This window comes from Cololabis saira, chromosome 1 (assembly GCF_033807715.1).
Source record: "Cololabis saira isolate AMF1-May2022 chromosome 1, fColSai1.1, whole genome shotgun sequence".
NCBI classification, from domain to species: domain Eukaryota; kingdom Metazoa; phylum Chordata; class Actinopteri; order Beloniformes; family Belonidae; genus Cololabis; species Cololabis saira.
This window is the reverse complement of record NC_084587.1, coordinates 24,085-36,647: the sequence shown is the minus strand read 5'-3', so window position 1 is coordinate 36,647 and position 12,563 is coordinate 24,085. Positions and strand designations below refer to the sequence as shown.

General features: G+C 41.4%; 1 protein-coding gene across 1 annotated transcript in view; it reads right to left on the bottom strand.

Annotated features, from left to right (window-relative positions):
• Positions 1–7,506, bottom strand: part of LOC133449252 (uncharacterized) — an 18,673-nt gene extending 11,167 nt beyond the window's left edge. Inside the window, exons 1-9 of the mRNA XM_061728385.1 lie at positions 7,343–7,506; positions 5,072–5,156; positions 4,751–4,788; positions 4,485–4,599; positions 3,701–3,769; positions 2,199–2,346; positions 1,347–1,404; positions 685–977; positions 483–584 (exon numbers count right to left, since the gene is read on the bottom strand). Coding sequence (XP_061584369.1) covers positions 483–584; positions 685–977; positions 1,347–1,404; positions 2,199–2,346; positions 3,701–3,769; positions 4,485–4,599; positions 4,751–4,788; positions 5,072–5,125 — 877 coding nt within the window. The 5' untranslated portion in view covers positions 5,126–5,156; positions 7,343–7,506. The remainder of the gene's footprint in view (positions 1–482; positions 585–684; positions 978–1,346; positions 1,405–2,198; positions 2,347–3,700; positions 3,770–4,484; positions 4,600–4,750; positions 4,789–5,071; positions 5,157–7,342) is intronic.
• Positions 7,507–12,563: the final 5,057 nt, after the last annotated feature.

Below are 12,563 nucleotides of genomic sequence, written 5' to 3'. Positions count from 1 at the left end.
CAGCAGCGGGGATGACCAGAGGGGGGGGGGGGCGCAGGCAGGTGGAAGCAGCAACGGGATGACCAGAGGGGGGGGGGGGGCGCAGGCAGGTGGAAGCAGCAACGGGATGACCAGAGGGGGGGGGGGCGCAGGCAGGTGGAAGCAGCAGCGGGATGACCAGAGGGGGGGGGGCGCAGGCAGGTGGAAGCAGCAGCGGGATGACCAGAGGGGGGGGGGGGGGGGGGGGGGGAGGGGGGAGGGGGGGGCAGGCAGGTGGAAGCAGCAGCGGGATGACCAGAGGGGGAGACCTGGTTCTGATTGTTACCATGGTTACCATGAAGATCTCATCAGGTTCTGATTCTGGTTCTGGTTCTGGTTACCATGGTTACCATGGTTACCTTGGTGGTTGAGCAGGTTCTGATTATGGTTCTGATTCTGGTTACCATGGTTACCTTGGTGATTCAGCAGGTTCTGATTATGGTTCTGATGGTTACCATGGTTACCTTGGGGGTTGAGCAGGTTCTGATTATGGTTCTGATGGTTACCATGGTTACCATGGGGGTTGAGCAGGGTCTGATTATGGTTCTGATGGTTACCATGGTTACCTTGGGGGTTGAGCAGGTTCTGATTATGGTTTCTGGTTCTGATGGTTACCATGGTTACCTTGGTGATTCAGCAGGTTCTGATTATGGTTCTGATGGTTACCTTGGTGATTCAGCAGGTTCTGATTATGGTTCTGGTTACCATGGTTACCTTGGTGGTTCAGCAGGTTCTGGTTCTGGTTCTGGTTACCATGGTTACCTTGGTGATTCAGCAAGTTCTGGTTCTGGTTACCATGGTTACCTTGGTGGTTCAGCAGGTTCTGATTATGATTCTGGTTCTGGTTACCATGGTTACCTTGGTGGTTCAGCATGATGTTCTCCGGCTTCAGGTCCCGGTAGATGATCCCGTTGGAGTGGAGGTGACCCAGAGCCAGAGTGATCTCCCCCAGGTAGAATCTGAAACCAGACACAGTTAGTGAGGACCTGGACCTGGTCCTGGTCCTGGACCAGGACCAGGACCAGGTCCAGGACCAGGTCCAGGACCAGGTCCAGGTCTCTGGTCCTGGTCCAGAGACCTGGACCAGAGTGATCTCCCCCAGGTAGAAGCTGAAACCAGACACAGTTACTCAGGTCCTGGACCTGGTCCTGGTCCAGGACCAGGTCCAGAGCCAGAGTGATCTCCCCCAGGTAGAAGCTGAAACCAGACACAGTTACTCAGGACCTGGTTTTGGTCCTGGTCTCTGGTCCTGGTCCTGGTCCTGGACCAGGTCCAGGTCCTGGACCAAAACCAGGTCCAGAGCCCCCCCCCCCCAGACAGAGTCTCACCCGGCCGTGTCCTCCATGAAGATTCCCTCCTTCTCCAGCTGCATGAACAGTTCTCCTCCTGGAAACACATTTATATTTATTATATTTATCATTATAAACTCCAACACATGCAGATCATACTGTCATATATTTATATTTATTATAATATTTATCATTATAAACACCAACACATGCAGATCATACTGTCATATATTTATATTTATTATAATATTTATCATTATAAACACCAACACATGCAGATCATACTGTCATATATTTATATTTATTATAATATTTATCATTATAAACACCAACACATGCAGATCATACTGTCATATATTTATATTTATTATAATATTTATCATTATAAACACCAACACATGCAGATCATACTGTCATATATTAATATTATTATAACCATACTGTCATATATTTATATTATTATAACCATACTGTCATATATTTATATTATTATAACCATACTGTCATATATTTATATTATTATAACCATACTGTCATATATTTATATTATTATAACCATACTGTCATATATTTATATTTATTATTATAAAATCACTTCCTGTTCTCTCTGAGATAAAAAACACCATTAGAAAACGGAAAGGTGAAATCCTGCAACCTGATTGGTTGTTAACTGTGGTATAATGATCTGATTGGTTGTTAACTGTGGTATAATCATCCATCCATCATCCATCCATCATCCATCCATCATCCATCCATCCATCCATCCATCCATCCATCATCCATCCATCATCCATCCACCATCCATCCATCATCCATCATCCATCCATCCACCATCCATCCATCATCCATCAATCCATCATCCATCCATCCATCATCCATCCCTCCACCTACCGCTGAGACATTCCAGGATCAGGTATAACTTCCCTCCGGTCTGGAATGCGTACAGCAGATCAACGATGAACGGATGACGAACCGTCTCCAGAATCTCCCTCTCAGCCCGAGTGTGAGCCGTGTCCTTAGCGTTGCACACTATCTTAGCCTGGAAACATTAGCACTATCTTAGCCTGGAAACATTAGCACTATCTTAGCCTGGAAACATTAGCACTATCTTAGCCTGGAAACATTAGCACTATCTTAGCCTGGAAACATTAGCACTATCTTAGCCTGGAAACATTAGCACTATCTTAGCCTGGAAACATTAGCATTAGCACTTTCTTAGCCTGGAAACATTAGCATTAGCACTTTCTTAGCCTGGAAACATTAGCGTTAGCACTATCTTAGCCTGGAAACATTAGCATTAGCACTATCATAGCCTGGAAACATTAGCATTAGCACTATCTTAGCCTGGAAACATTAGCATTACACACTATCTTAGCCTGGAAACATTAGCATTAGCACTATCATAGCCTGGAAACATTAGCATTAGCACTATCTTAGCCTGGAAACATTAGCATTAGCGTTACACACTATCTTAGCCTGGAAACATTAGCATTAGCACTATCTTAGCCTGGAAACATTAGCGTTAGCACTATCTTAGCCTGTAAACATTAGCATTAGCACTATCATAGCCTGGAAACATTAGCATTAGCACTATCTTAGCCTGGAAACATTAGCATTACACACTATCTTAGCCTGGAAACATTAGCATTAGCACTATCATAGCCTGGAAACATTAGCATTAGCACTATCTTAGCCTGGAAACATTAGCATTACACACTATCTTAGCCTGGAAACATTAGCATTAGCACTATCATAGCCTGGAAACATTAGCATTAGCACTATCTTAGCCTGGAAACATTAGCATTACACACTATCTTAGCCTGGAAACATTAGCATTAGCATAACACACTATCTTAGCCTGGAAACATTAGCATTAGCACTATCTTAGCCTGGAAACATTAGCGTTAGCACTATCTTAGCCTGGAAACATTAGCATTAGCGTTACACACTATCTTAGCCTGGAAACATTAGCATTAGCACTATCATAGCCTGGAAACATTAGCATTAGCACTATCATAGCCTGGAAACATTAGCATTAGCACTATCTTAGCCTGGAAACATTAGCATTACACACTATCTTAGCCTGGAAACATTAGCATTAGCACTATCATAGCCTGGAAACATTAGCATTATCTTAGCCTGGAAACATTAGCATTAACACTTTCTTAGCCTGGAAACATTAGCACTATCTTAGCCTGGAAACATTAGCAGCTTGGTTAGCGTTAGGCTCATACTGAGGTTAGGGGTTTTAGGGTTAGGGTTAGATTTTAACAGACCGAACCTCAGAGGGTTTAGGTTCAGGTTAGCTAAAGGGTTAGCTAACGGGTTAGCTAAAGCATTAGCAGCTCAGACTGAGCTGAACTGAAGCTAACAGGAACAACTAGCATCATTACCTTCTTCAGGACCTTCATGGCGAAGATCTTCCCCGTCTGGGCTCCTTGAACCTTCCTAACCTGGAACACCTGGGGAACAAACACGTTTATTAGTTTATTTATTAGCATATTAGCAGCTGGAACACCTGAGGAACAAACACCTTTATTTATTAGCATATTAGCAGCTGGAACACCTGAGGAACAAACATGTTTCACTCACGTGATGCTGAAAAGGAACAGGAATATTCCCTTATTTTCCTTGATGAGGAAATGATTAATACATATAAAACAACGGTATACTACTCATGTATGTACCTGTGGACATTTATATGTGTATGTATTAGAGGTGGGTGCAATTCATCGATGTGTCGATGAATCGCGATGCGTCACGTGACGATTTGGAATCGATTAATACATTTTTTTTAAGTTATCCTATCCAGATTCCAGACTGAATAAGCTGCTGAATCATTTCATTTTCAAGAATGCACATTTCTTATTGTTCACTTGAAATATGGCAGATATGTTTACACTAAGTTCATATCTAGTTTACTTGAATTAATTAACTCATTAAATCCAGGGCGGTTCTACCGGTCCTACCCGGTCCTACCCGGTTCTACCCGGTCCTACAGGCCCGGTCCTACCCGGTCCTACAGGCCCGGTCCTACCCGGTCCTACAGGCCCGGTTCTACCCGGTTCTACAGGCCCGGTTCTACCCGGTCCTACCCGGGCCTACCCGGTCCTACAGGCCCGGTTCTACCCGGTTCTACAGGCCCGGTTCTACAGGCCCGGTTCTACCCGGTCCTACCTTGCCGTAGGCTCCTTTCCCCAGAACCGTCAGCAGCTCAAAGCAGTCCGGTCCAACTCTCTCTTGACCTCGGTTGACGCTCTCGCTGGTCAGTTCCACCTCCTCCGTCTGCACGCTGGAACAGAACCAGATCAGAACCATCAGAACCGGATCAGAACCAGAACCAGGACCAGGACCAGGACCAGGACCAGGACCAGAACAGACCAGAACCAGACCCATCAGAGTCCCAGTCTCACCTGGTTTTAATGAAGTGAATTTAAACTTACTTCTCCGGTTCTGGAGCAGGGAAGTCGCAGACGTCGTCCTGCAGTCGCAGAAACAAACATTCACCAGTGAGATCAGGCTTTTATTTTGATTCTTTATTTCATTCATTAAAAGAAAAACTAAACAGTTCAATATAATTACAACTAATCTCTTTCCTTGAATGAAATGGAACAGAAAAAAGCTTATTTTATCTGTCCCTTTTTCCTAAATGACAAATTACACAATTTAAAAAGAACACTTTCCAATAAAAACATAATTAAAAAAAAAACTACAACAAAGTTATAAAATAACAGCAAATAGCTGTCGTCAAAGTTGATCCAAACCTCGTTATCACTGACGTCCTCCGTCTCCAGGTCGATGTCAAACACTCCTGCCATCCTGGAAACACCTGGAAACACCTGGAAACACCTGGAAACACCTGGAAACACACACATCTGGTTAGAAACTACACTCCATCCTGAAACACACACACCTGGAAACACACACACCTGGAAACACCTGGAAACACCTGGAAACACCTGGAAACACCTGGAAACACACACATCTGGTTAGAAACTACACTCCATCCTGGAAACACACACCTGGAAACACACACACCTGGAAACACCTGGAAACACACACATCTGGTTAGAAACTACACTCCATCCTGAAACACACACACCTGGAAACACACACACCTGGAAACACCTGGAAACACACACACCTGGAGGTTAGAAACTACACTCCATCCTGGAAACACAGACTGGTGGTCAGAAAACTGCTATCCAAGATTCTTACATTTGCTAAAGAGCCCAGATTTGTTTTTGAGAAGTCTGTCGTTTCAGTGGCCAGTTAAAAAATAAATAAATAATCTAGCATTAGCATTAGCCCCCGAGGTCCAGCTGGGCTGTAGCAGTCTGACCAGAACTGATCCACTCAACTCTAAAAAATACTACTCAACTGGATGTTTTGAAGAACTTTCCTATTTTTTTCCAACATCTTGAGTTAATAGGGCTTGGTCACCAGGGTGCATTCTGCGACGCGGCGGCCATGTTGGCAGTCTCGTGAGCGTAAACAAACAGCAGTGTAGTAAAAAGATGTTAAACTGCTGGAAAGGAACTGGAATTTACCGGGAACCTTAAACAAGGAAGCCAGGGAGCGGTATATGGAGAAAATAATGATTATTAACGGTTTGGGTTCATATGAAATCCCTACTAAAGAGTGGAGCTCCGACGAGGATTTACTGCTGCAGTTCTGCACAACCCACGTCTCCGGCTACCTTGTTTAGGAGTGTTTGGCAGCTGCTTTGGTAAATGTTTGACTCGCCATGTGTTTCAATAAATTAGTATAATACTACAACATACAGTACATCTTTTTTATTACTCTTACTTCTCTTTTCTTTTTTTTTACTGTTATATTATGCTGAAGAGGCTCCGAGGCGTGAGCAATATTTTTCTTTTCCTCGTGAGATTATTTTTTTCCTCTGCAGCTACAAATAGAGTTAATATCTTTTCCTCAACAAACTAGTTTTATCTGCAGATTGGGGTTAATCGCACGGCAGAGAGCTGGCCAGCAACTACGTTTAGCTGGAGAAGTGGGGAATAAAACCCGTGTTTTGATCCGACCCCGGTCTGTGAGTGTTTGTTTGTGGTTTACTGTGGAAGGTGTTAGGTCGTTACAGCCGCGATCCAACCGAGCCGACGACTCTTTGTTATCTCAGATACTTCGTTATCTCATATACTTCATTACCTAAGTATTCTATTCTATTCTACCTCAGATACTCTGTTTTATCAGATACTCAGCCTCCGTGGTTCTGCCTCCGAGCAGGAAAGCGGTGAAAAGTTAAACCGTTATTGATCTTTTCCCTACGTCTGTTATGTGGAGCTGCTGCAGCTACAACACAGCAACGGGTTACCATGGTTACAGAATAACCCACAACACAGGATTTACTGATCTACTGAGGAGGAGAGACATCACAATCAGATTCAGAATCAGAATCAGATTTATTGGTTTCCAGGTTTGAACTTTGCCCGACAAGGAATTTGACTCCGGTAATTCCGCTCACTGTACCAGATTTAAAAGTAGCAAACAGTAAATAAACAAATGTGGCACTTATTGACATATATACAATATTTTAAAAAGTTAAAGGTGCAGCAGAATGAGGTAGACATGATTATTATTGGGAGGTGCGTTGTTACAGCATATGGTTGTGATATTATAATTACTGTTATTGTTGTTATATCAGATCTAAACCAGAACTAAACCAGATCTAAACCTGACCATGGTAACAGCAGCAGTAGCAGCTGTTACCATGGTAACAACTGCTACTGCTGCTGTTACCATGGTAACAACTCCCCCTCCCTACGGCAGGAAGTCACGTGTGTCTCTTAATAGTACCTCTGAGTTAATGCTACTACTGATATTTACTCAAAAGTGTGCAGAACTTAAGTTTACTGTTTAGTGCGGGATTTCAGACCCAGCCCATGTCTCCACCTGGACCCTCCCTGACCACCTGACCTCTGACCCTCCGATCAAAACAACCGAAGGCGCATGCGCTGATGTTCCTGGGGCTAAAGCTAACGCTAAGCAGCCCCCTGTCCCGGTTCCGCCGGTACCTGCTGCTGTCACGTGTGTCCTCTGGTCCCCGGGTGTCCCCGGGTGTCTCCTGGGTCAGTACAGGTCTCTGTGGGTCCAGTTAGATCCACTTAGGTCCTCCTAAAGTCTCTCTGTCCCGGTCCCAGGACCGTCAGCTCCGCTACAGCTGCATACACTTCCTGCTTCCGGGGGCGCGGTGACGTCACGACACACGCTGCCGCGTCATCGGCGGAGGCGGAGCTTATAGACGAAACTGATTTAACAAAATAACATATTTGAACCATTTTTCAGACAATAAAATAACATTTGAACCATTTTCAGACAATAAAATAACATTTCAACCATTTTTCAGACAATAAAATAACATTTCAACCATTTTTCAGACAATAAAATAACATTTCAACCATTTTTCAGACAATAAAATAACATTTGAACCATTTTCAGACAATAAAATAACATTTGAACCATTTTTCAGACAATAAAATAACATTTGAACCATTTTTCAGACAATAAAATAACATTTGAACCATTTTCAGACAATAAAATAACATTTGAACAATTTTCAGACAATAAAATAACATTTGCACCATTTTTCAGACAATTAAATAACATTTGAACAATTTTTCAGACAATAAAAGATCTGAAAAATGGTTCAAATATGTTATTTAGTTACTTGAAAAATGTTAAATATGTTTATGTAAAATATGCTTCGTTGATGAGAAAATATGTTTCTCTATTGTTCTTATTTTTGTGAGGGGGGATATATATTGTTTTTCGGCACTACCTTGTTCTCTATAGCTGATATAACATGAATTACTCCTATGTGGGATCAATAAAGTTCTTATTTTTACCATCTGAGAAAATTAAATATATTACATTATATTTGGTGCCTAACTGTTTCCCAAGTATATTAGTGCGTGTGTGAATGAATAAATGAGACGTAAAACGTACATTTCTTTGTAGAAAGGCGCTTTATGAAAATAAGTCCATTTACTTGTATCCCGCCAGGGGGAGCCTCCACGGCTCCCCCTGGCGGCCGCGCCTGCGCACTGCGCTGCTGGATTAGTATTGATTATCAGAAGAATGTGTTTCCTTTTTTCTCTTCCCATGTTATCAGAGCTGGTAAAGGAGCCAACAACTGTACTCCAGTAAAAGTACTGTTACTTCAGAATAATATGACTCAAGTACAAGTAAAAAGTAGGCATCCAAATAATTACTGGAGTAAAAGTAAAAAAGTACTTTGTGAAAAAACTACTCAAGTACTGAGTAACTGTTGAGTAACGTCTGATTTATTTTTTTAATACAACCATTCAAACAGACAAAAGTACAAAATAATCATCTTCAGGCAAATTAAATCAATAAAATAATAAAATAAATAAAAAAGAATAAAAAATAGCTTAAATTAAAATAATCTTAAAGTAAATTCAAGTACTTTAATAAATAATAAAATAAATCAAATAATAACAGAATAAAAAAAATAAATTAAGAAGCACAAGCAGCACAAAATGTCCATCCTTTGTACTTTTCTTTTTTAACCAGGCAGAACTAGAACAAACATGAACTCAAAGAAACTCTGTGTGTGTTTGAGTCTGTGTGTGTGTGTGTGTGTGTGTGTGTGTGTGTGTGTGTGTGTGTGTGTGTGTGTGTGTGTGTGTGTGTGTTTGAGTCTGTGTGTGTGTGTGTGTGTGTGTGTGTGTGTGTGTGTGTGTGTGTGTGTGTGTGTGTGTGTATGTGTGTGTGTGTATGTGTGTGTGTGTTTGAGTGTGTGTGTGTGTGTGTGTGTGTGTGTGTGTGTGTGTGTGTGTGTGTGTGTGTGTGTGTGTGTGTGTGTGTGTTTGAGTGTGTGTTTGAGTCTGTGTAAATGTGATAAAACCTGCAAAAACTAACATTTATCCCAAAGAATCACCAGTGATTCATGAGATTGACGCATACGCGGATAAAAGGAATAAAAGAAAAGTAACTGCTCAACGTTCCTAATGTAGCGGAGTAAGAGAAACAGTTTCTTCTTTACAAATCTACTCAAGTAAAAGTAAAAAGTATAGTGATTAAAAACTACTCCTAAAAGTACAACATTTCCCAAAACTTACTCAAGTAAAAGTAACTCGTTACTACCAGCTCTGCATGTTATTGGTTACTAATTATTACTGATGTAAATATAACTAATTACAAAAACTGGTTCCATATAAGTAAACTATCATTACATTTGGACAAAACAACGTTTATGTGGTTTGGAAATCGTAAGGGAAAAAGTCGTGATAGAGATCGGAGTTAATGAAATGAAGATTCTGGGCGTTAAACCTTCCAACACGTTTCCAGGACCTCATTAATGATTATTTATGTAAAAATGATGATAATAATAATAAAAATAATAACGATAATAATAATAATAATAATAATAATAATAATAATAATAATAATAATAATAATATAAATAATAATAATAATAATAATAATAATAATAATAATAATAATAATAATAATAATAATAATAATAATAATAATAATACGGTATCTGAGGTATCTGCCATGAAACATGCGTTACACCTGCAGACTGAAACGAGCGAAGGTTTGCGTGCAGTCACGGCGGATGTGAACCGTCGGGTTTGTGCCCTGGAGCAGCACGCTGACCACGGCCGTGCTGGCTTCGTTGCGCCGGTGAGGCGGCTGGACGCAGAGAATGCTAGTGCCGCGAATGCTACCAACTCAGCGGCTGTTGGAAGCGCTGACGGCTCAACGGAGGTGACTGAAACTTCAGATGACAGACGCCGAGGAGAGGCACAGGGACCGCTGCTTCTAACAGTGGAGAGTGCTACACCAGCAGTTAGCTCTGGATTAACAACGCACTCGCCTGGGTCTCCAAAGTGGAGCCAAGTTGTGAAAAAGGGGCAACGGAAGCGCACAGAGGATGGCCAACAGGGATTACGCACCGGCAAATCTGTGTTGGGACAGAAGAAAGCTGGCAAAACTATTGTGGGCACTGGAGCTGCAGGAAACATCAAGATGATAACAACTAAACGGGTGAGTGTCTTTGCAACTAGGTTTTCACCCGACATAGACGCTGAAATACTGCGCGCTCATCTTGAGAATAAACTTGGACGTGATGTGTCATGTGAAAGGATTGTTACTGTAAACAACAGATACGCATCGTTATATATATCCGCTGAATGCAAAGAAGTTGGTGATATGTACAACCCAGAGCTCTGGCCGGAGGGAGCGTATGTGCGGCGTTTTTATGAACCACGTAAAGCTGGAGTCATTGGTGCTAGTGCTAATGCGGCTACTCTATTTGCTGGGGCTACGAGTGTGCTCGCTATTGGCATGAACGCCCAAGTCTGATGTTGCTATGGATATAAGCGTCCTGTCATACAACTGTCGTGGCCTGCGCTTAGATCAAAGTGCTGAGGATAAAGCTCGCCGCATTATTGTCGATCAGTTGTTGGAGCACTGTGACATTCTGTGCCTACAGGAAACGTTCCTAGCAAAGCAGGATTTAAAGGGACTAAACTCCATCAGTGACAATTTTCATGGTGTTGGAGAGTCAACCACTGACCTCAGCCTGGGTATAAAAAGGGGCAGAATTCCAGGAGGTGTGGCAATTCTGTGGAATAAGAAACTGGACTCAGCGATAAATGTCGTTAGGCTTGGTGTGGACTGGTGTATTGCTATACATTTGACACAGCGTGATAAGGAATTTATCATTTTAAATATCTACACTCCATATGAATGCCATCATAATGAAGAAGACTATGTAAATAAACTTGCCTTTATTAGTTCCTATTTACAAAATGAGTGTTTCACAAATATTTTTATTGTTGGGGATATGAATGCAGACATTTCAGACAAGAGGTCAATTTTTGCTAATCACCTAAATCATCTCTGTAGAGATAATAATTTAATACTTTCTAGCAGAGAGTTCTTGCCAGCCGAAAGCTATACACATATAAGTGAGGCCTGGCACACCACGTCTTGGTTAGACCATTGCCTCTCTACAGCTGATGCTCACGCATCTTTGGCACACATGGAAATCTTATATGATGTATCCACTTCTGATCACATTCCTGTAAAAATGGTTATTAGATCTGAGTACATACCTGCAACTGTAAAATGTGAAAATAACTCTAATCTTGGTAACTTGGACTGGTCCTCTCTTTCATGTGAAGACATTGCTTCCTATTGTGAATATACTGATCAATTATTGAGCAATATATATCTGTCTAGAGAGGCACTCATGTGTAAAAACAGTAATTGTACAAACATCAAACATAGAACAGATATTTCTGCACTGTATACAGATATTGTCTCAGCTTTACTTGAAGCTAGTAAGCCTCACCTTAAATGTAAAAAGAGAGGAAAAGCCCGGCCTGGTTGGAATACTTATGTGGCTGAATTCTATGCTGAGGCTCGTGAGGCTACTAAATCTTGGGCAATGGCTGGTAAACCAAGACAGGGGCCCATTTTTGAATATAAGAAGAGTACAAATGCAAAATATAAATATGCAATACGTTTCATTAGTAAAAACGAGCAATGTTTGAGGGCTGACTCTATGGCCAAGAAACTTTTAAATAATAATAAAGCTTTCTGGAAAGAGGTGAAACACATTAGTAACAGCAAACCCTCCTTACCATGTATAGTAGATGGAGTCTCTGGTGCAAATGCTATTGTTGAGCTTTGGCGACAGCATTATAGTAAATTGTTTAACTGTGTTCGGTCTAAAGGCTATCAAGTAGCTAATGTTGAAAATGTAGATTCAATCAAGTCTCATGAGGTTTCTCAAGCGATTAAAAACGTATCAGTTAATAAAACAACAGGTATGGATTCTGTCTCTGCTGAACATCTTAAATTTGCAAGTTCAAGGTTAGCTCCACTTCTTGCCCTATGCTTCACTGCCCTCATGGTCCATGGGTTTCTTCCAGACTCTATGATGACAGTGCTGCTGGTTCCTGTGGTTAAGGATAAAGCAGGAAAAGTGGGTTGCTCAGATAACTATAGACCTATCGCTCTTGCTAATATATTGTCGAAAGTTGTTGAACAAATTCTCCTGGAGAGAATTAATGAATTGATTATTTCTACAGATAATAAATTTGGTTTTAAACCGAGACACGGTACAGATATGTGTATATATGTTTTAAATGAACTGCTGAGTAACTATAAGAGAAAAAATTCATCTGTTTTTATGTGTTTTTTAGATGCGTCTAAGGCATTTGACCGGGTGAATCATGGGAAATTATTTAAAAAATTGGG